The sequence below is a fragment of the Solenopsis invicta genome, chromosome 14 (assembly GCF_016802725.1).
Source record: "Solenopsis invicta isolate M01_SB chromosome 14, UNIL_Sinv_3.0, whole genome shotgun sequence".
Classification (NCBI taxonomy): domain Eukaryota; kingdom Metazoa; phylum Arthropoda; class Insecta; order Hymenoptera; family Formicidae; genus Solenopsis; species Solenopsis invicta.
This window is the reverse complement of record NC_052677.1, coordinates 12,633,893-12,658,789: the sequence shown is the minus strand read 5'-3', so window position 1 is coordinate 12,658,789 and position 24,897 is coordinate 12,633,893. Positions and strand designations below refer to the sequence as shown.

At 41.3% G+C, this 24,897-nt stretch overlaps 2 protein-coding genes across 3 annotated transcripts in view; one reads left to right on the top strand and one right to left on the bottom strand.

The window, feature by feature from the left end:
• The window catches only part of LOC105201114 (protein spaetzle 5), a 135,860-nt gene extending 111,870 nt beyond the window's left edge, over positions 1-23,990 (bottom strand). The window contains exons 1-4 of one of the 2 annotated variants that reach the window (XM_039457121.1): positions 22,933-23,990; positions 22,790-22,858; positions 21,203-21,612; positions 19,752-19,803 (exon numbers count right to left, since the gene is read on the bottom strand). In XM_039457121.1, coding sequence (XP_039313055.1) covers positions 19,752-19,803; positions 21,203-21,282 — 132 coding nt within the window. In that variant the 5' untranslated portion in view covers positions 21,283-21,612; positions 22,790-22,858; positions 22,933-23,990. Of the gene's footprint in view, positions 1-19,751; positions 19,804-21,202; positions 21,613-22,789 lie in introns of both variants that reach the window. The other variant, XM_026137926.2, reaches the window with a different exon arrangement.
• The window catches only part of LOC105201111 (LIM/homeobox protein Lhx9), a 186,817-nt gene that overhangs the window by 54,188 nt on the left and 107,732 nt on the right, over positions 1-24,897 (top strand). The window lies entirely within an intron of this gene.

Here is a 24,897-nt window from a genome sequence, read left to right as displayed (position 1 = left end):
GAGTTTGTGAACGCGGCTGTACACGTATATGAGCGTCAATACGGATGGCGATACCGCCCAATTTATAGCGGACCGGATTGAAGCGTAATCCCCTCGTATGGTACGCATGGGGTGCCGCGTAATAATGATTCGAGTGAAAATATAACAAATATAGCCGCTGCCGCAACCGTCGCTACCACTCGAAAATGTCTAAATTAGAGTGGACTTGGTTGAGCCGCCGGCCAACTCGATCAGCCGGGCAACTCAATCGAGCGGTCGGAGAACTCAATGCGCACGAATAACCAAAACGAACTTTATTCGCAATTCGACGCGCGCGAAGAAACAAAGCTCTCTGTGTCTGTGCGCGCATTCCTTTTTGCTTTTCTTTTATCATTCGCCGCGCGCAGCTCCGCGTAGAAAATCCACCGTCGTCGCTTTAAACACGCGGACGAGCTTCGTATTAGACGTATTCATAACTAAATTATCGAATCCTTTTTACTCGCGCGCCGAGCATGCTAAACACACCGAAGCCCATATGGGCGAAGGAACGGCCGTCGCGTCGGGATTAAGGGTGCGGCGAGGCAAGGGAAAAGGAGGGGGGAGCCGCCGTTAGGCGGGCAGCAGCAGAGAGGAAGCGGACGAGGCGAGGGTAAAGCACTAATGAGCAAATAAGGCGAAAAAAGGTGAAAATTCATTAGCAGTCAGCTAGCAATGGGCGACGGTGGAGAGGGTTACCGAGAATCGGCGTAACTCTTTTCCTAGTAAAGGACTCCGGGCTCGACAAAGGACTCTAAAAATAAATATATAATTAAACGTCGCGATAATGAACTTCTTTATGCAGCGTGGCTGCGCGCGGGATACGCGTGGACGGGCGCCCTCTTCCCAGACCCAACACAATCCCCGTTTCTCACATCGAAGGGTACCCGCAATCTTTGCAAGGAAACCTATCGGTTCGTACGGATCCTCTGCCGGTGAATCTCTCCAGATGAATCTCAATCCGTTTGCTTTCCCTCCCAACGATTGTTTGCCTAAATTTTGGATACTTCACAAATATCTAACTACTCTTTGACCCGCCTAGACGCCACGGTGTTTCCATTTTTAGTTTAGTCGTACCTTGAAACGCGTTTTAAGTAAACTGAAGCATTGACATATAAACTTATCAGTTTCGATCGAGATGTTTCTTTAGAGCTTTGGATTTACCTTATTCGTATATTCTCACTATGTACACCTGTACTTCTGTATCAAGCTGGCCCTCTTGTAGCGCGATATTTAATATTAGAGTGCTTTTTTCTGCTTCCTTTAACTATTAATAGAATTTTCATTTGCTTTTAATATCATTCAAATTAATTAAATAAAAAGCACGCGGTGCGTTTTATTTTTGTTTACGAGATATGCAAGATTTGCTCTTTCAGCACAAATAAATTTTAAACAAAATTAATTCAAATATATAGTCACATTTCAATAAAATTTCGAAAGATACGTGCGATATTTCATCGCTGTGTGATATTAAAATGATGCTTTTTTTGCGCTTTTTTTAATATAATCACAGAGCAAAGTATAATATTCTAAATGATCGTTGAGGTCTACACGACATTTATCTGGCGAGCAAAAAGGAGGCTGTATAAAAACCTCTTCGCCCTTTCTCGAATGGTATCTTGTTGCTTTAATTCTTGACGCGAAAGTACGTAATATCCTATTGTATCGGCTCGCCTGTAATTCAATCTTTCACACCTATGTGAACGTTAATCCTGAGATTATGTCAAGTCGATGTCCAAAAAGGAATTAAGCTCCTAGGATTCTCAAGATGAAGAACAAGAACACCCGCCCGATCACACTCGATTACGTCTTTTAACGTTCTCAAAGTATCTTTCTTTCTTTTTTTTTTTTTGAATCCTCGCTTTAGTCTAATTTTTATTAATAAATAATCTTACGAAATTACTAGCATTTAATTGATATTAATAATATATAGAAAAAGTTGTCGAATGCGTGCCACTTGTAAGTAACTTTTTATTGTATTTTCCATAGCACTCTTTTTTATTGCGTAAACGAGGATTGAAAATTGTAGTTTGAAATTTCAGGTACCTATTACAAAGTTCAATGATTCAATCTTTTACCAATAACAAATTAATTTACTAGAAGCCTTTTTTCGCAAAATTCTGCAAAAAATATGATTTAGGAAATTGGTCGTCTAAATCGTACTAGTAAGACTTTTAAATCGTATTGCTTTTAAAAGTATCGAATTGATGAATAAAAATAATTTAAAATATAATAAATCATTAACTTAAATTTATTGTATTAATAATTTATTGAAAAAGGATCAAATATTTAATAATTAATAAATAATCATAATGCAAAGGTAAGGACTCTAAATGGAACACGTATAAATTTATTTTAAAATTAAAATATTTTTATACAAATAATTAATTTTACTGTTATTATTTATCAGTCTTACATTAATATCATTTATTGTATGGTAATAAAATTTATGGCAATTTAAGGAATTTGATAGATTTTATAAAAAATATCAATTTTATCTTTATAATAAATATAAATAAATGTCTATAATAAATATAAAATATTCTATTATACAATAGTGTACTTTTATTAAAATATAAAAATTCAATATAAAATTGATCACGTTATTATCAGCTACATAAATTGAACAAAAATTAACATCAGTTGTACCTGATATTTTTAAACGTTATTAGCACGCACAAAACACGATATAACATTTAAAATTTTGGTTTTATATAATTCATTTATTTCATTTATTTTTGTCGCTAAATGTATTTATATTAAGTGAAAATATAAAATATTGACGAGACACTATTTAGGCGAGCGGTAAACCTTCGACAACTTTCCAATCTATACATATATGTATATTTATGTTCTCTAATGAATCCAGTGCTTGGTGAATAGCAAAAAATTATACAACCAGTTGCTCGATCTAATAATAAAAGGATGCATAATGTTAATTGAAAAAGACAGATATTATTGATCGGAGCGTTACTAGATTAACAGAGAAATATTTGATTGCTTCTCGCAAAACTGGTGACAAAGTCGTTATCAGGGTTAACGAATCGATTCATTAAGTCGCGCACTTCCCAACCGTGTATCGTAGAGGAGGTGGAAGGGGAAGGTCGAATGCTCGCGGAGAAAGCACAGTACGGCAGCGTAATAAATGCATGGGATTAACGAGGAATAAATAACGAGAGACTGTTAATAATGTCGTACCCTCCTGGTCCCTTTCCTTCGCCCCTTCGCCGCCGATTCCCTCGTTAAGCGACTTATGGTATCCTGGGCGACGGAGGGTGGAGGGAAGTCTCGCGTGAGAGACTCGCGAACCAGGAAGTTTCGATGATCATTAAAGACGCATCTTCGACCTACACGCTCGCGATCGGCTACTTAGCGGTACCGTTACGGCCGCATTTGCAAGAATCGGACAGCCGCGCGACTGGGCCATGTGTCTCTCGCCGTTTCACGGCACGCCGAGTTTCACGAATACGTGCTAATTTTACGAGAGGATACGAGATTTCTCGCTTATTCATGTCTGATAAAAAAAAATTATACCACGGATAAATTTTGTCATTTCGCGATAATAACGAAATTAAAAATAACTCAAACACTTAAATCATGGATGTCCGAACGATACTAGATTTTTTCTCCTTTTCACCTTTCTTTTTGGTTTCTCACGCATATCCAAGAGACGTAATCGCTCGATAGTCAAGATGGGTTCACGTGACCGCGGTCGGGCCTTTTACTGTAATAAACGGCTGCGAACAACGACTTTTAATAGCTGAACGAAAGCATAGAGAGGAAAAGAATGGGGAGGGGAAGGCAGCGTTTCTAGCGTAAAGGTAATTTATTAACGAACGCGTTTGTAATCGCGTGCTCCTTTCACAATGCGCGCACTGGCTGACCCCGCGGGCGAGCACGATGAACGCGCTTAATTAGTGTGCTTAATTAATAATTCTACTGCACCGGCCGCCAGCTCGTTTCTCTCTCGCTCGCCCTCTTTTTCTTTCTCCACCATCTTTTCTCTCTTTCTCTTTCGCTCCTTTTCCGCTCCATCTCTCTCTCTCTCTCTCTCTCTCCTCATTTTGTGAACTCGGGAGGTGCGTGGAAACGGTCATTATATCTTCTTTCGATGATTCTTGAGTCGTAAATGGAGTCGCGTGGTTTTAAATTCTAATCGGGCTGCCAGCGTGATACTTTAGAAATTGACGACCGTAATCATAATTGAACGAATCGGAAAGCTAACTTGTTATACGATAATTTAATTTGTTTTCCTAGTCGAGAAGATGCGACGGTATTCGGGAACATTCGCACGTGTGTATTCAGGCTCACAGATCTCACGGATTCGAGAGCAACGGCTAAAATATATATTCGTAGAATGAAGACTTAAATGTTTAAGAATTCCAAAACGGTGAAACCTGAATTCTACTATTGCGCTCGATAACAAAGTGCATTCGCGTTTTGCAATTACGGCTCAAAGTGAAACATGCATTATGTTACGTTACATTATGCATCTAGTCCGCGCGACGGAACGTTCCCTGTTATGCTTCCCGCCCAGTTAATGTTCCGTGTTACGATTCCGACGATTCTGCATTCTCGAAACAAAGACTTTGTTTGCCGTAACGGAGGCACCCCTGGCGATCGGCCCTGGTTTCTTTCCTTATTTGTCCTCAGGAAGTTGCACACATAATCTCGAAGGGGGGAAGGGGCGGAAGCGCGGCGGGCGCGACGACCTCGGAAAACGCATCGCGCTACGTTTCGAAGGAGAAACATTTTTATTCGCTCGATTCTCTGTTATTCCTTTGTTAATTCCTTCGTTATTTAAGCAAACTCGAAGGACTATTTTTGCGATTACGGCGATATTAATTTCACAAACGTTTCAAACGAAAATTGATTAAAATCACGTTTGAATACAATGCAGTTATTTTTTTCCCCCCTGTATTCCTTTTTTTATTTTATTTTACTTTTATTTTTTTTACTTTTGCACCATTTCGCTCCTGCTCTGTCGCACTGCACAAGGGACTGAATTTCTAACGCGAGTTTCTAGCACAAAGAGGTCGGTCATTACAGAGTATGTCGGAATTCGGCGGAATCAGTGAAGTCTCGATTTCAGGCAGTGACGACCGTTTGTGTCGGTTTCATATTTCGTTGTTACGTGCGCGAAACACGTACCGTAACCGATTCGCGCGCGGCATCGATCTTGCTGGTTGTTTTTATGCGCAGTCCCCCCCTCCCCCTCCTCTAAACCCCTCCGATACGAGAATCGAGCGCGATTTATTTCACGCTCGCGATTCTCGTATCAAATGATAATAATAATAGTCGCGACGGGTCCTTTAAATGACGCGCGTTACAACGAAAATCAGTAAAAAACATGACTGTCGCCGAAGTGTTTGCCATTCAAATGTTACAACGCTGGACAATGTTGTTCTTCCCGACGCGCCGCGAAGAGATCGACAAATGGCTCGTCAAACACGAGACACTTGCGACGTCGATAAAGCCCGCGCGCGCACGGCAGCTTTTCCGTTCGCCTAAAACAAAAAAAAAAGTGTAAGAGAGGGGGAGGGAGGGAGGAAGGGAGGAACAATTTCGACGCGGCAGGCCCTTAAAAACGACTTTCCGCGGATCCTACCTCTAAAACGCTCGTATTTAAGTGGCGATCGAGGTCGTTTCCTGTTATTTCCATATTTCAAATTTCAATCTCGAAATTCACGGCCGTACTAGCCTACGCGCGAAGGAGTACGGAGGAGTGAGGTAGGAGGAGGAGGAGGCGGGTGTAGCAGGGAAGGAAGCCGGCAATTCATATATGCAGATCTGAGATTCGCACGCCGCCGCCTTCGATTCCCCGTCTCGAAGTTATTATCACATATATTAGACAACTGACCCGTGTGCATCCCCTCCCGCCGCCTTGGCTCGCCCTCCCGCGCCAAGGCAACCCTCATCCTATGGAACTGCAAGCAGTTCCGGATACAATATCGCGGTACGCCGACCGCGCCGTTATGGTAAGAACCCCTTTATTGTTTTACATTGTTTCCGTTTTTCGTCTTTCGTTACGCGCAATCCCGCGAGGGTGAGGGGGCGAGGGTAAGAAAACACGAAGAAATCCACGAATTTACGAAAGAGAAAGAGACAGAGAGGGAGAGTTAAATAAATAACTAAAATAAACTCCCAAATACTCGGTCGCGTGTCCTTCCGCAATCGATCATTTCTAGAGTTTGTAAAGTTTCTAGAGCACGTGAAACGTCACGCGCGCCGATAGGAGAAGATTGTCGCGGCGCGATTTCGGAACCGCGCGAGAAGTCATTTTCAGCCAGGCTGATACTATCGATCCCAGTTGATGATCGATTACCCATGCATCATCCGGCGACCGCAATACTATCGCGAGGAAACCAGCGCGTGCACGTGCAGCTCGACGAAACTCGTATTTACCTTGCGGTTTCAATCCTGAACTTATTTAAATATAAATTACATACGAGCATGTAGCCGGCTCCGTTGATCAACCGGATGATCTTCCTTACACCCCGTAGATCGCGGATTCGCGGTGAGAAAGCCCGTTCGCCTTCAGGGCCGCTCGCCTGAAAAGGCGCCGGCCGCGCCGAAAGATTACGGAAAAATTAAAAATTCGCCCGTCGATTTAGGCCCGCGGCGCGACCGGCGACGTTTCGACGGCACTCGAAATAGATTTGCGCCCCCGTCGAAGAGAGACGTCGGTACGTTAACGCCAGAATCGGCGATTGCAATTATTCGCGCTCATTACAGCACACAGTAGCCGTGTCACACTCTACTCGTCACGTTGAAACGATTCGAGTAATTGTTCCCATCAAAAAATTAACAATGCATGCAATTAGAAAATGGATCTTGGCTGACGATTACGCAAATTGCAATTCTTTCCGGAGGGTTTAAAACTCGCCTGCCGGGCGACAACGCGTAAATGCGGCCCTGATCGAGCTATCTCTCGATCATAATTGCGGCGAAGTGTGATCGCCGCATGCAAACAGCCGGCATGAAGCCGCAGATCGGACGATAAACGCCGGTTCTAGCTGAGCACCACTGTTGGACCCTTTGTGCTCTCGGATAACGATCATTATACGATCGTAATGGCGCGAGATTGTCGGTCTGCCGTGTAAGGCACCACACCCGGTATATACAAATATATATACGTACAAATATATATATATATATATATATATATATATATATATATATATATATATATATATATATATATCGATCTTTTCGCGTACGCCGATACATCCAATTCTGAGAAGACACGACGAGGGGACATAATAATCTTCAATGGGAGAGGAAATACCTGATCGATGCATCGTATCGATAACTCGTCGACAGGATGCATTTTGAGCGTGCGTTGCGTGCGCGAGCCAATTAGGATTTCGAAATATATTACTTCACACATGTAATTTGACGTCGAAACATTTTCAATGCATTATCGTTACGCGTCGTTCCGCTATCCGTCCCGTTACACGATATACGTCCTGTGAAAGATACGAAAGTAAACGACGTGCGATTGTTTTTTTTTTTTATTTTATTTTAACCAAAGTAAAATTGAAAAATAATTTAAAGCTTTGCACAACGTTCTCAATGATGCAATTAAACAGTGGTAAAATTTTCTAAGAATAGAGAACCTCTGGGGAAAGAACAGCGGGTACCGGCATGCTGATATAAACGTTGAAAATGAATTAACTTTTTGTCAATGTCTCGCACGACGGTTACGCTCGAGCCATAATTCTAAGGAGTGGCGCGATATTGTTCCAGTTCTTATCTCGGCATGATCTTGGGCCGCAAATACTTTTTACATTCATTCATTGTGGTCTTAACGATATCTCGAGTCCATTGTAGAATTCTCGAAAATGTTTGCGGTGTAGAAACGCTGATTCGAGTGCGTATATTTTATGACGCTGCATTATTTCGAATAACGCGTCTTAAAATCGTAATTGCATACGCGCGATCGTATTTACCGCTTTCCTACTATATTGGTATTTTTTCGCGGTTAGCCGATCAAACCTACGCCACCTACATCAGGGACCGCAATTTCGGCGTGGTTTCACCGACGCGGAGAGACGGCTACCCTCTTCGACTACGAGCCTTGATTAGGCTTCCGGTTAATTAATAACCTCTCGTGCACACACAGCCATGGTCCACGTATGAATATGCATGCGCTGTGTTCTGCGTTTCGCGGTGTGAGAGCAGGGGGTGTACTCTCACATACACAGACACGTAGAGGGGGAGACAGCGCGAGAGGGAGAGAGAGCGAGAGAGAGAGAGAGACGGCGAAGTAGAGTTAGAGGCTATGCGAGGGACGAATAGAGAGATAGAAAGGGAGGATGGAGGAGGTAAAGAAGGGGGCCGGCAGAGAGGAAGAGGGTGAGTGGTTGAGGCTACTTATTTGCATTCGGAAAACAAAGGGTGTGGGCCGTGCTGTATGCCCTTCGTTCCGCGTAACGAAGGACCACGGGAGTCAATCAAAAGTCTTCTCTCTCGACTTCTTTCTCCCGTGTAACGCGTGTGGGAGAAGTTCGCGCCCGCGACGAGTAATTACCGCGACGTGAGTGCAAATTTTTCAAGACAGAACGACGTTACAGGGGTGCGACTCTTTGATGTGCGCGACGCTAATCTCTCTGGATGAAGATAGGGCGTGAATGTACTCGCGCAAACTAAATCAGTCGCAAAGAGCCGTGCGTCACGGCGACTGAGCGAGGCGTATAAAAGTTTGTCTTATGTAAGATACCGTTGGATTGCCGGATAGCGATAAAATACATACATTTCGAATTGCTAAACCAAGCGTCAGGATCATTTACGACACCGCGAGACTTCAGTCGTCGAGATTACAGCCGCACACGCCGCCGCTGCGCGCGTATAACCGAAAATGAATTAATCTCGTGCGCGTCGTGTTTCTTGAAGCTGTAACGTACAACGAGGCCCTTCGAGACAATCCCCGACGCTACCGATGTTTACCGTCTCGTTACAATTAGCGGGTGTCACGAGCGGCGAAGGGTCAGGCGCGTCGTCATCATCGTCGTCGTCGTCGTCGTCGTCGTCGTCGTCGTCGTCGTCGTCGTCGTCGTCGTCTCACCTTCACCGTCTCCGTCTACACACCAAAAGGTATGTAAGCAACGTGAAAAGGTGAAGGATACCTCAAACGCGGGGAGATGCCCGGCCGACTGGCCGTAGATGTTTGGCTTCTACTGAAATTAAAAATATCGATTCCCATTCGCACGCCGGGCTTCATAGAGGCTCAATTCGTTTCTCTCCTGCAAGACAATACCCATTCTTCCCGCGGACAGTAAGAGGTACAAATTGCAGTTGCATCCCGCCCGCCACTCTCACGCCCTCACCCCGCTTGTGCCGCGCAGGAATCCCAAACACAAAGGGCTCTCTTTTTCATTTGGCTGTGCCTGCCCCCTCTCCCTCCCCCCCCCCTCTACCCTTCCCTCTCGTTGCTCTCGCCCTTCCTGTCTCGGTCTATCTCTCAACCCGTGCATCCTTCGGGGGTTCTGCTCGTGTTTGCACTCGCTCGTCCGACCTATGCGACCTGTCCAAATGTATGGAGACGTAATGCTATACATAATTGACTAATCCGACGGATTACGCGGGAAAGAGCGGAGCGTACCTCCCTGCCGTCCCTCTCGCGTGTGCACCGAAACCACCTCGGCTGCTCCTAATCGATCGCAATGACGCTCCGGCCAATCAGCCCGATTGGAAAGCACGAATTCGTGTTCTCCGGACTCGTCCGACCCTGATTGAATCGAACGATGTTCGGGGAAATTACGATTCGTCATTTCTGCTAATTGAATGCCGCCAACGGGATGGGGAGGGACAGAGGGGTTGCGGGGAGACGGTGCAAAAGTAATTCGTCTTTTCGCCGCTGGATCAAAGTTTCGTTGCTACAATGTCGGCAATATGTCGCCAATGCCCGCGGTAATCGATGAACAAACGGGATTAGCAAGCTTTAAGCTGGCAATAAATATGAGCGAAAAAAAAAAAGATACTGTCTTGTCCGTAGACGAAAAAAAATAGTATCGCATTCAACAAACAAAGAGCGACACGGTTGCGCCGTAAAAATACCGTGGGTAATCCGATATTAACCCCTGATGAATCGAAGAACGTAAGTGGTTCCGTTTAAAGTGTTTCCGCCTCTGATTGCGCTGGAATGTGAACAATGAAATAACGTTCAAGCGATATCGAGGCTCGAGTGTATATTCCAATTGCGCGCTGCGATCTGCGCGTATCGATTCGCTCTTACGTTATTTTGTATTATTGCTCGTCGCTAAAATGGATGCCATCATCGAGATCCACTTAATTTATTTGTCTTCGCAACGATGCCCACGCGCCGATGAACGATACGAGTTCGTTAAATGCAACCGTTACGCGGTCCCTAAAATGCAGTTATGCCACGGTTTTCCACGTTCGATTTGTTTCGCAGTTTCGAGGGATATGAGCGCATATATTAATTAAAGAACCAATTTTTTTCCAGTGGCTATCAACCGAAGAAGATATTTTTGAAGAAGCATGTATACCGTTCTATCGAGAAAAAGAGAAAAACAAAAAAGAAAAAAAAACATAGAGGAAAAATACAAGTCATTAAATCACAGGTCGCGTGTTCCATTATTATCTAGCATGAAAGAACTGAATTGAGATGCACATTCTAGATCATAAGAGGGTAAGCTGATCCGCGTTTAAAGTTGCAATCGTGACCAGCACCAGCGTCGATATAACCAGCGGCCGATATACCAGGTGTTACGATCAATTTAAACGATATTTTATTCAGGCGGGCCGATCGCTAGTTTTCAATTTGCCGGCTCGTATATATTTCGCGAAGGCTACCCGTGGAAGGAAGGAACGTAGGAAGGAGGGCTTCCCACCCTGGAGATGCAATTTCTCGGGGTGGCCCGTCCGTCTGGACCCTCACTCTCTTTTTTCCCTCGATCTCTCCTTCTCCCTTCATCCTCACACGAGTCTTCTTGATGAAAAAATAATAATCCTGGGGGAACGGTCAGTTATGGCGAATGAAATCATCCCGCTCGCCGCCCTAAGTTTGCGTTCCTTGTCTTTGACTAATTTTTATTTTGCCCCCGTTTCGTGCAACACTTCGCAGCTAATCTCCCGCTTCGAGCGTCGGTTGCCGATGGAAAAGTGTATTCGGTTAAGTGAATTATTAAACCGGTTCGTTATACGCCTTAAACGCCTTCGGGCGCGTAACGTGCGTTTCTAATTTCCGTGATTATCTGCAATTTGATACCGCGTCGTCCAGCAACTCGAAAATTGCACCGATGCCACGCTGATGAAACATTTAATCGAAATTCTCGACTGACCGTATCGGCTACCTGATTTCAAGATCGCCGATGCTTTTACGCAACAACGTCGGGATTATCGTTAAATTGTATACGTAATGTTCGATTTCCTATAGCACTATCTTAACGCACAATTCGCGGATCTTTGCTTTTGATCGCGATACCCAAATAAAACAGAATGCCTCGTACAAAATTCGGACATGACGGACAAAATTAAACTTGCCATTTTGCTACGCTCTCGCCCTGACTTCGGCCCTCCTCGTTGTAATCGCGAACAAGAAGAACCACAAGCGGAAAGGTGCTCAAACCAGATCCCAGTACTATTCATGAGCGCGTTTTATTGTACCAAAAATAATTCGTCATTCCGTTCACGTAATTGGAAAGTTTGGAGTTGAAAATATGAAGCAAAACGGGGATAATTGGATAATATAGATATATATACCTATGTACGTCAATTTTGATTAAAAGAAGCTAGAGATAAAGATTCGAAAATCCACGAAAGCTACATTATAATCCAAAAGTAACCGACTAAACATATTCGCATGTCAGGAGAGCAAAGTTAGTCCCGCATTAACATTGCAACGTGACTATCTCGCAGCGCGAAAGTGTACCCAGCACGAGCCACGGAATCGAAGGGGGCGAGAAAACGTTTTCTTGAGTAGGTTGGGCACCGCTTGGGGGAGTATGTGTGTCGGGGGTGGTTATTTTAATTACTGTCCGGCGGCTTTAAATTAAAGAGCTGGGTTATTCCGGCGCGGACCAGTAGAGCAGTAGCGGCCCCTCTTCTCTTACCCTTCTGCTTCGGTAACCGGTAAGCACACACCCCAGTCCCGTCCACTTTCCCCGCGCGCGCTCACGCTTCGCAGCGCCCTGTCTCTTCCTCTTTCGCCTCCCCTAGGCGGCACGGAGCCTGGACCGACATTACAGCCGCCATTCTTTACACCCGGCCAAGTGGCGAGGTTATGTTTGACGCTAACCGGGTAACCGCGCTAAATTGTCTAAACTGCGCCAGATTAAGCGAGCCTCTAACACCACCGCCGCGTCCCGGACCTTTCCGGAAATTAACCAACCCTCGCCTTACCACCGCCAGTCAGGTCAGGAAGAATTCCAGGAATTGTTTCATTTAGTTGCATCCCGGAAGCTAGATCAGTTTCGGAGACGTTAAATGGAAAATTTGACATTATCGGGTAGACAAACGCGAACATCTTCAGATAAATTGCGCGATTTTAAATTTCACAGTCAATTTGCGAGAATCACTCGGTCCCGGAGCGACTTGGTGCGTACTATAATCCTTCAGCTTTTATTTAATTAATAATCAACACTGCGCTTTGGAGGACTCTGGTATTGAACGGAGATTGTCAAAGGAGTTCCAAGGTGGACGCCATCGAACGAAGGAAAGCCGTACGAATCGAGCGACGACGCGGGAGGAGGACAAGAGCGGGACAGAAGGTGTTGGTAATCCGCGTGTTGAAGCGCTCTCTCGAGCGGAGATAACGGGAACATACATAATGCAGTGTTTCTTCTACGAGTCTACGACCAATCGCTAGGCGTCTTAAATGAAAATGGGCCAATGGGTTCTCGCACGAGCGGCTTTTTCCCGCGAGCCTTATTACAATACATTAGAATATCGCTCGACTTCCTCGCGCAGGCAGGCAGACCCTGAAGAGAGACTCGCGCGTAACTACCGCACTATGTCACTTCGAATACAGATGTCCAATTTGAGTCGATCGATAACGACGGACGGCGGCCGCTGACATCGCAATAATGATTCTCGCGCGAGATTGCTCCCGAGATTAAAAATGTGTGATTTCAAGATTTTCAACGGCAATCATGGCAATCATCAATTTTATTATCTCGCAAAATGCAAATTGACAGATTCGATTACGCGATGTTTGGAGCCAGAGAAAACGAAGGAGGAGGAGGAAGGGAAAGAGGAACGATTCTCCCTAAATACGAAGAAGACTTTATCGCGGAAGATCTGTTTACGACGCTAGTCAGAAGTCGCAAGAGGAATTTCTTTGACTCGAGCATGTCGCGTCGCGACTGGACTCCGGAGTCAGCGCGAGGAGGGCACTCGATGTTTAATACATAGGATAGAGCCGATATTGCAACACACGGAGAACGGAGGGTATCTTGCTGACAGGGTGCGAAGTCGCGGCGGCCTCCTAGCGGGACGCGGCACTCAACCAGGGAAGTGTTGTCGGGCTTTTCAGGAGCTTTCAAGTGCTTTCGCAGTTGCCTCGAGTGCCATAAGAGGCTTTTAGAAACGGAGGAGGAAACGGGCTTTTTAATAGGGCCAAGAAGAAACCCTCTCCTACCGCGCGTCTCCACCACCCTCTTGGCGGCCGTCTACGATCCTTTTTTTTCCGATCTTGTCTCGCGACCTGCTCTATGCGTTTCTTCCTTATAGACGTCATCCGATGACGACGATTTTCGCGGTTAATCTGCCGAAGAAGTCGTTACATCGATGTAAATGTAATTTACAAATTTTTATGTTTAAAATGTAGTTATCGAATTGTGCTCTCTAATTCTGAATCAGTGAATAATTTTCATCATCAGTCCCAAGTATGCCATCGCTAATCAATGATTATTTGAACTAAACAAATCAATAAATTTATTGGGTATTTATTAATGATTATTGTATACATATTAGTATTTGAGTATTTATTAATAAACTGATCAATAAGAACTTTTCAATGATTTTTATGTTAATATAATCACTGATTTAGCTCCCAAGTATGCCACTAGTAATCAGCGATTATCCATTGATTTAGATTTGGAAAGTGTAAAACAAAATCTCATTACGATTATTTCGATCGAAATAATGTGATGTTAGAAGAGAGAAAACGATGGACCCGAAGATCTCGCATCGCGAGAATAAGACTAATAAGGAAAGGGACAAAGAGGGAAAGGGAAGAAGAAGAGATTCAGGATATAAACACGTACACGAACACCAATTTAATTCCTTCTCGGCGATTCCGCTCAGCTCACTATCCAATTACACATAAAGCACTAATCACGCAATTAATCTCAATCTATTTAATAACACCTTCATTACCAGGCACTATAAGTATCGGCCCAGGAAGAGAATCTCCTCCCCCCTCCCCCCCGCATTCCCCTCCCCCGCCCACCAATCTCTCTCGCTCCGCGATCACTCGTCTGTCTCTTTCTCTCGCTGTACCCTCGATCCTTCTCGCAAATCGTCGACACGCCCCTGCTATTCGCATTCCTGCAGAATGCGAATCGCTCGCGTGGACGTGCGCTGCGAATGCATCGCGCATTCGAGTTAATTGAAACGGCCAAGGAGACCGTCGATCGAAAATTGCAAATTCGAAATATCTTCGCGGCTCTCTCGCGGGGGGGGAAACAAAAATAGAGGTTCACGATTCGAAATTTTGTCGTGAAAGAAGTACGAGCGCCAATCCACGCTTTGGCGAAGGGTCGGTGTTTCCTCTCCCCCTCTCGTGCCGTTCTCTCAGATTCGCCGCACGTATCACCCGGACCGACTGTGTCCTCCGTATATCCAACGGCGGAAATTCTCTTTTAATTTTTCCCCGAAATTCGCATAAAGTTCGCTCGGCCGAGCGGAGTATTATGCCGAAGGCAGATCCGGCCCGCGCACGTCCGGCGGCAACATTTCAAACTCGCATTTGCCCGGCTTGAGCCCTAACTTTATCCCGGGGATTTCGAAGCCTCGCGATGCGACAGCGTGTACCGGTAAAACGACATTCCGATGGCCACTGCCGGCCGGAAAGGAAAACTTTTGCGCTGGATCGACTTCCGCGTCGCGCGCCACTCCGCGCCACGTTCCACGCGCGCGTTTCCCTTCCCAACATTTATATTATATATTCCTACGTACACGTTGTGGAAGGGACGAAGATAAACGCACGTAAAAATTGATACACCCAAAATAATGATACGCGCGGAGAAAGGTAATGCGATATCGACGCCGCCAGCTTGGCTCGGCTCGAAACACGCGAGACCGACCGACCGTCGTCGTCGGCAGTTTAAGTTCGCAGAAAGGCTTCACGAGGTGATCCGCGATTTTCCCTCGATCGAGATCGAGCGGAAGCACGGGGTGAGACGAGATTGCCGAAGAATTAATTTCTTTTTCAATAACAGTTTCGTGCCTCGCTGCGCACCGACGGTTTGGGACCATGAACAAGACTCTGAGACTACATTCTTTGCGGCTTGCGATCATCCGCCGGAAGTGGCCGAGGAGGTGGATGCATCAACGAGAAACAGAGAGAGAGAAGGGGGGAGAACAAAGAATGATTTACCTGAGCCAAGGCCGGCATCAAAGTTTAATATTGCAGGTGCAGTTAAAATCTGCACGTAAAAAATATACGGAGAAGTGTAGAATGTTTTTATGCCGCCGCAATTCAAGAAACTACTAAATTACTTCAATCTCTCTGTCGTTTAATGCGGAATATTTCACTTGTGACTTTGCAAAAATTCTCGATAGATCGATCTAATCATTTCACATAACGTTCGTTAAAATTATATTATATCGAATTAATGATACACGAACGCTAAGATTAATTATGTTATTATGCGACTATGTGCTATTACGCGGCTACCAAATGATATAATAACAACCGTCCCTTCCCATCAACATCCCCGAGAGGTACTTAAAACAACTGTAACTCAAACCGAGATCACGTGAGACCGGCTCGGATAATTTAAACATAGAATTATTAATGTGGAAATTATGTGAACATCCATTATAATCATTGCATCACGACATCTCAATTTTCTTTGTGCGTTTCATAACTTTTAATAATAATATAAGTTTAAGAAAAATAAGATGCAATAAAGTGAATACTCGAAAAGAAAATAAAGGATGAGACAAGATGGAAGTAAAAAAGAAAAGTTACACGAGAGGAAGAGAGAGAGAAGAAAAGTTACACATGAAAAAAAGGGAATAGTTGTGCGGGGGTGGAAGGGAGAGAAAGATCGCAACGGTGGAAAGGGGCAACATATCAGAACGACTATCTATCGCTGCCTTTTACGCTAATTGATAAATCGTGTTACGTTAATGAATGGGGCTGGCGTAGCGGCTCTATAGCGGTAGGAGAAAGGGGGGCTCAATATAGTCGCGGAGGCAGAATTGTGCTCGTAAGGATAACGAGAAAATTGAAAATCTTACGGTTATGCCGAGATCTTAAAGGATCCTTTCGCGTAATTTCAAGATATTTGCCATTCTTTCAAAAATATTCGATTCAATGCCGAAAATACATAAAGTTTCGTCGCTCTAGTGCAAACTGTACATTAAGAAAAAAATTTCTTTGTACATCTGGTTTCAGGGCCAAAATTGGAATATTCGCAATTTATATTTTTTGTCATTGACAAAGAGAAAAAAATAAACCTAAGAAGGCTTGAATTTTTTAATTTTGTTAATTTTTAGCTTGTAAAACATCCTTAAATAAAAAAAATTTTACTTCAACACAAAAAATCATTTAGTCGATGAATTTTAATAAGTTATTTACTTAATTATTAACTTTGCAATAAAGTTAAAAATTTCTTAATTAAAATATTTATGTAAATAAAATAATTTTTAATCAAGTAAATTTTTCTTGCGGTTCTAGAAAATATTTACTGTTAGATTATTTTTATATTCAAGATTGTTGGTTTATTTGTAAAATCATTATTAAAATGTAAAAAATGTAATAAAAAATTATAAACTTGAGGTAAAATGTCTGTTTACTTAAAAGTAAATATTTTTACTTAAATTGAAAATGCTTGCATGAAAATATATGAAGATAATTTGTAAGTACCAGAAAACGCAATTTTATGTAAGAATGAAGAGTAAGCAAAAAATGAAATAACCTTTAAACTAAGAGAATTGTGCTCATTTTACGCAGATACTAAAACGTAATAATAAAACAGTCCATGACATTTTTATATTTACGATAATGTTTTGAAATATGATATAAACATCCTTAAAAGTTTCTTTCTCTCAGTATACATTTATTTGTGAATAAAATATGATCGTGTGTCTCAAGAAAAAACGCAATTTCAATGAATTTTCAACCCTAACTCATTCGATGACGAGAAATCTCGGAAATAAAAATATCAGATAGCGAATCGATTGAAGAGGAAGAGAGAAAGAGAGAGAGAGAGAGAAAGGAAAAAAAGAGGAAGAGAGAGTCAAGATGATTTATCAATTCGATTAAAGCTTATAAGAAGCGCACCATCCGCTTAATCTTGATCGCGCGGGCGCACATTTTTATATACTGCATCGTATCACGCGAGGCTGATTGTTGTTCGCACGCCGCGGATTACATCCTATTACGGGATTTATATCCGCGAAACAGTTTCCTCGAATGCGCGACTCGCGTCGCACATTGCACGCCGATCAGCTTCGTCGCGAGGCGCACGCATGCGATCGTAAAATCGAGAGAAATCTTTACCCATCAGTTTATTACCGCGCCGTGATGGCGACTGACGCATAAAGCGGTACATTAGCCTAATTGGCCCAATAAGCCGAAAGATAATAATCCTACTTATGGATTTTAATGGCGCAATCCGTACGCTCCCAAAATCGCGCCAATCATTAAACCTCGCGGCAATTATTTCCCGTTATTATTACAATGCGATATGGAAGTCGAAGCGTCATTTCGATGTCGATAGATCAATTTGATATCGAAGGCAATCATATCAACCGACTGAAACTGATTTAACATTGAGCAACAAGAAAAGATTCCATTCTCGTGAGCTTATATATTATTCAGAAAAAAAGTATCAACATGTACTATTTTATATACATACCCAGAGAAGTTTCTTCGAATAAAAAAAAATTGTTTGAATCAAAAAGATTTATGCATTGCTACACTGAGAGAAAAAAAATATGGCAAAATAAAATAGTATTATTTAACACAAAAAAATTATTCAATAGACAAATAATAGCTTATTTAGTTGCAGTCAGGTTAAAAATGTCTTCATTGAAACATTTACGCAAATAAAATGAAGAAATAATTTTTAATCAAATAATTTTTTTCTTGCAGTTTAGAAAATATTTACTCTTAGACCGCTTTTATATTTAAGATCAGATTTTTTAATCTAAGAAAACAGTTTAATTAAGTTTAATAACATTATTAGCTAATTTGTAAAATTATTATTTAAAATACAAAATTATATACTTAAGATAATATTTAATCGAAAGTAAATATTTTTATTTAAACTGAGCAAACAAATGCTTGCATCAACGTATGGTTTTAAGAAAATGTATATTTTTCATTTTTTTAAATTTTCTCTCAGTGCATACGGTCAATAAAAAGTTTCTTTGTTTCGAAGAAAATTTTTGGTTGTTCCTTTTATTAAAATTAAAGACTTATTAGCTTGGGTGTGTTTGAATGTGCGACACATATCTTTTCTTTAAATGAAAGAAATATATTTATAAAACCAGAACAGTTGAATTATTTCTTACACTTCTGACAGTATTTTCTTTGAATTTAAGTAAAATAAATTTACTTTAAAAAAAAAGCTAACAACGTCATTTCTTGAAATCAAATTTTTTTTTTTTCAAAGCCAATTTTGTCATAAAAAAAATCCAAGTTAAAGAAACGATATCGTCAATTTAAACATAACTTTTCGCTGAATGTATAAATGGCGTAGCTTTTCCGGTGTAAAAAAAAAGTATCGTACATTATCACATTGGGCGGAGTGGATCAAGAGGATAAAGAAGGGGAAACGCGATCGTTCTGCGAACGTAGCCGAATCCATTCGTCAACCGGCGTACCATCGCACGTCTGTACGCAGCGGGGGAGAGTTAACGCGCAGCAAGGGCGCTGCCCCCTGAACCTGAAGGGATTCCTCAACGGGAACGCGAACAGATCGCCCTCGATTAGAGTCTGCTCCATCGTGAGACCGTGATGATCGGTCACCACTATTCGTCGCGTTATCGCTCGCGCCCGAAACAAACGTACGCACGCACGAATGAAAACGATCGATTCGCGATCGTTTTCAAAGAGCCAGCGATACCCCGACTCACGTTTCGCGCCACGTCGAACCGGGAATGAAAGCTAGCACACGGACTCCGATTTTTTTTTTTTTTATCGAGGCCATCGCGGACATCGAACGGGGATTTCTGGCTTTTCTAGTGAGTTACGCGTTTTCTTTCCTTTCCTCCTCTTTCTTTCTTACGATCACACAAGATCAGATTGCAGACCGCTCGCCGAGATCGCCTGGGGCGTTGATTCCCCGAACTTAGGGTTAGTTTGTCCTTAACTTTGGCGAAGGGTTGCTACTACCGTATAAACGCGTCTCGACTTTATCTCGGTTTTATGCGCTGTGACAGATAATCGTTCCGCAGCCCGATCCTTTATCTGTCACCGAATTTGCCTGACCGAGGCTAGCAATTTCTCAAATAGCAGTGAGGACGACGCTTGCGACTTTAATAACGGAGTCATTTCTCATGCATTAAGCAATAATAATCTATTAGTCACTCACCGAAAACGCCGACACGCTGCTGACAGTAGAAGGTCCATGCATTCGTCTCTCACTGAAAGTACAAAATAAGAGTCTTTTTAAAAAATTAATCTAGTCAGTTATCAAACGACAATTTAATTAATATGCGTTTTGCAAAAGATAGCACGTTGATTTAAACTATTTCACGGAATGAACAATTTTTTACTTCTAACATTTTTGCCGGTTACAGATCAGAAAATAAATTTTATATTGGATCAAAATAATTATATAGGGCGCGATCAAGTATGATAATATTGCTGCAACAAGTTTCAATATTCGAACAATCAGCTTGAACTTCAGACATAATTTTTGTAATGGTTCAACATGATAATTATTTCATTCAATCTTTGTTCAATCTGAAAATAATTATTTTGATGCTGTTTTGCAAATCAAAGTTTGAAATTATAGCTTGATGCTTTAAGCATTTATTATTACACGTTAAACTTATCAATAAATTAATTTGTTATAAGCTTTTCTATAATATGCTGCAAAAGGTGGGATTTGGAAAACCATCGTCTAGAGCGTACCTGTGATCTCTTAAATTGTATCGTCTTCGAAAATATCAAATTTATAAATTAAAGTAATTAAAAATATATATAATAAATAAGGAAACATTAACAAATACTTATTTTTTATTAATAACTTATCGAAAAAACGGTCAAATATTCAATAATTAATAAATAACACAAATAAAAATTAATGTAAAGACATCAAAATAAAACTAGCTTGAATTTATTTTTGTAATTAATATATTTTTATTTATAGTAATTATCAGTTTTATTATTATTATCACTCATTACTCTCACATTACTATAATTTGCATTGTGAAATTTTTGGTGAAGTTAGGAAACTTCATAGTAATTTGTAAAAACATCAATTTAATTTTTATAATAATTATAAATATGTATATACAATGAATGTAAAATATTTTACAAAAAGCCTTCTCTTTTATGAAATACAACAATTCAAAATAAAATTACACAATTACATTATATCTTACGTATTAATTTTATATTTTTGTTTCATGTTAGCAACATTTAGTGACAAAAATAAAAACAAATAAGACAAAAATAATATAGACAAAATTTAATAAGTTTTGTTTTGTGCATTTTAGAAAATCAAGTACATTTAATGTAAATTTTTCATCATCACTTGGTGATTTTCTAAAATGCACAAAACAAGATAAAACTTGTTAAATTTTGTCTATATTATTTTTTTCTTATTTATTTTTATTTTTGTCACTAAATGTTGCTGACATGAAATAAAAATATAAAATTCGAGAGGTACGCTTTAGAAGACCAGTATATTTAGCAACTCTCCCCTACATTCTTGATTCTTTCTCTCACATTATTTTCAAAAATTTTTAAATACAAAATTATAGCTCGCAATAACCGAGAAGCCGTGCGTAAAAATGAAATGAAGGAAATTCTTACCTTCCGATGTCGCCGCTGTTGCCTTTCCGCAACTGCTCCTCCCTTGCTCCAAGCACTTCACTCACTGATCGGAGAAACATCGTGATCGCTAACGCACTCGCGTAACTTTGCGGCACTACCGATTTATATATTTGCGATCACGATGTTAAAAGCAACGATCGCGCGTCTACTTGTTCGGCACTACCGAATGCTCGCGTCCGCGACGCACTTGCAAGCAACAGAGGATCCAGATCTGTTTGTACGAAGAACTATTCGTGGATACATATTCGCCGATATAACATTCTCTACGCATGTTCGCGCTCTATAGAATATGTACCGTTATGTACAGCCGTGCTACGGTCGCACGGAATACACTTGATGGAACGGTCGAATGTTCGCGTTGTCGATATATGATATATTGCATCTAGCGGCTGGAAATGTGCGAATCAGAGTTTTTCGATGTCGAATCGAATTTCATGTCTTTGTTCAAACTCAAATCGAATCGGCAAAATTTTATCCAAATCGAACCGTTGATACAGAACTTTCAATCAACAATATAATTATTATACATTAGGTCCAATATATAAACAATAATGAAAGATTTCTGTATTGTAAAAAAAATAATACTGATTATATGATACAGTCATTTTTTAAATTTAATTTTATAACATTGCAATTTTTAATCAGCAATATAATAATTATTATAGATTAAGTTCAATGTTCATAACCAGACAGTAACAAAAGATTCCTGTATTGTAAGAAAAATAGTACTGACTGCTACAAAGTTATCTTTGGAATGTGATTTTATATGATTGTTAATATATGTGAATTCGTTAATACATAATTTTTAATCAGTAGTATAATTATTATGCATGTACACTGAGAAAAAATATCTTAAAACAAAAAAATTTTACTTAATACAAAAAAGTTGTTTGCTCCTCAATGAGTCCTAATAACTTATTTATTTGCAGTCAAATTAAAAAGTTCTTAATTGAAATATTTATGTAAATAAAATAAAGGAGTAATTTTTAATCAGGTAATTTTTTTCTTGCAGTTCTAGAAAAAATTTACTGTTAGATCATTTTTATATTCAAGATAAGCAGCTTTTTTAAAAAATAAATAATCAAAACTAGAGAATTTTTAATCAGATTTTTTATTTTAAGAAAACAATTTAATTAAGTTTGATAATATTATTTGTAAAATCATTATTTAAATATAAAAAAATGTAAAGACACAAATTAAAAAATTATTACTTAATTATTAATAAAAATACAAAATATACACTTTAGATAATATTGCTATATTATTTAAAAACAAAATATTTTTATTTATTTAAAACAGAACAAGCGAATACTTGCATCAAAATATATAGCTTGCAAAAAATGTATTTTTTTTTTTTTTATTGAAACAATTCTCCCAGTGTAGATTCAATATTAATATATGGACAATTCATGAATATGAACAAAAGATTTTTGTATTGTAAAAAAATAATGCTTACATGACACAATCATTTTTTAAATTTGATTTTATAAAAGTCAATATATGCCAATAAATATGATTCATATTTGAATCTCTCAGATACGAAATTTCGAGTAGTTTGGATTTTACCTGATTAGATTCGTGTTTGAACAGTTCGCACATCTCCACCAGCAGCAATATCATCATTACCCGTTGCGTCTATAGAATATAGAACAACAATACATTAAACACACAAAATTAAATTAAGTCCGTTTTATAATTCGTCGACATACCTGATCGTTCGTATTATAGAAGTTTTATATCGCAAAATACCAGACAGTAGTCTTGTCCTTGTTCCTCCACTGGCCACGCTCGCGACGCACTTCGGAGCAGCGAAGAATCAAAAAACACCGAAAACAACGAAGCGTTCACCAAGATGGCGGTCAACCGAGCACGATTCCCGCCTTATCCCGCCGCGAGCCATACGTACGCAAAACACACTCGATGGCCGCTCCACACAACATCCGCGACGTCTCACTTACGCGCGCAACGCAATCGCGACGTCCGAGATCACGCGAGATGCAGCCGGCAATGATCGCGATCGATTCACGCTGGTCGTCGTGTTCGCGACGCACCTGCGACCATGTCGCGAGTTCGCGAATTGCCTCGGCCGGGAAAATCGCCCCCATCGATGCGACGTGACACGCGTGTTAATTAGCGGATTAAGCGGTCGTCCGCTCCTCACGGGGCATCACCGACGGCTACTTACGCGCGATCTATCACACGGAACGGGCGTCCTTGGCGCGGAACCCGCGGAACGCAACGGTCACCTCGCTCGACCGGCCGGCCATATTTACACGACTAATTACACTCGCGACGCACTTCGGACTAGCAAGAAAACGAAAGTGCGAACGGCAGGGCGCTCACAGAGATGGCGGGCGGGGCGGACACGGCTTTTCACTAATCGCACCGAATTCCAACTAATGCGCCGCGTACTCCCTACGTGCCAATTTGCCGTATCTCGAAGTAACTGGCGAGACCGGAGTTCTCACGGCGGATTAATTTATCCGGCCGGCCACCCTCGCGACCGACGAGCTTCCAGTAAAATACGTAAACGCGAGGCGGGACGTGGAACATTCGCGAAGGTGACGATCGTCAACAGTTCTCGAAGCTCCGGCGTCGCGTAACCTTGCGACCGATGCCGACGCCAGGACAAACGCCGAGTAGTCTTCTCCGCACTTCCACGATCACTCTCGCGACGTTCCGAGTCATTCGCGGACGTTTACGTCGTACACCAGACCGCTAGCTGACCCCTCGTTATCTACCGTGTTCGAGAGATCCTTCCGAAACTGCCGGACACGCCTCGCACGCCTCCTTTCGGCCGCGGAACGTAATTTTATGCGCATCTTACCTACGTCTTACGTCGCGCCTCCAAACGCACAACACCGAGATCGCGTAAACATCGAGGCACACGTCTCCAAACACTGCAGCATCGACGTGCTGGCGGATTATATCGGAGGAAGTCTCTGGTCTCTGTTTCGTCATTGCAGCAGGATCGTCTACGCGTTCGGCTGTAATCACTCGCGATTTTCAACGTCGCGTCGCGAATGTAGGTGCGTGTACATACGTCACGAACATAGGCTCGCTCGCTCGCGACCAATCAGGAGCCGATATGCGACAGGGCGAGTGTGGATAGCATAATGTCGCTTGCGTTTTTCCGTCGATACGCGGATTTATAGTTTTTTGGTTCGAAGCACGGATCAGGCATTGCGAAACATCACACGGGGATAGTTGAACGATGTATGTATGCATGTATATATGTATCAGGCTGTATCGGGCGTACGGAAAATTATGTGTCGCAAACAATTCGTTTCTTCAGCGATTTTATGTTTCACGGTCGATAAGACGGTCGATAATAAACCTGGTTGCGAGAATATCTTTTATCTTGCACACAATGAAGGGAATATTAAATATTAGAAATAAGAATTAGATTTTTAGAATTAGATTCGTCAACGAACGTTAAACGTAAAGTCTAATAAATACGAATGCATTGAGAAACAAATTTATTTGAAATATTAATGAAATATTTAGTTACGCTAAAATAATTATTTATTCAATTAAAAAATAATAGTTAAATTTCATCAGTGATTCTTGTAATAAACAATTATATTTAATAAATTATTTCATTATAAGTATTTAAACAATTTTTTTTTTAATTTAGTAATTTTTTCTTTCAGTGTGTGTGAGGCACAAATTTA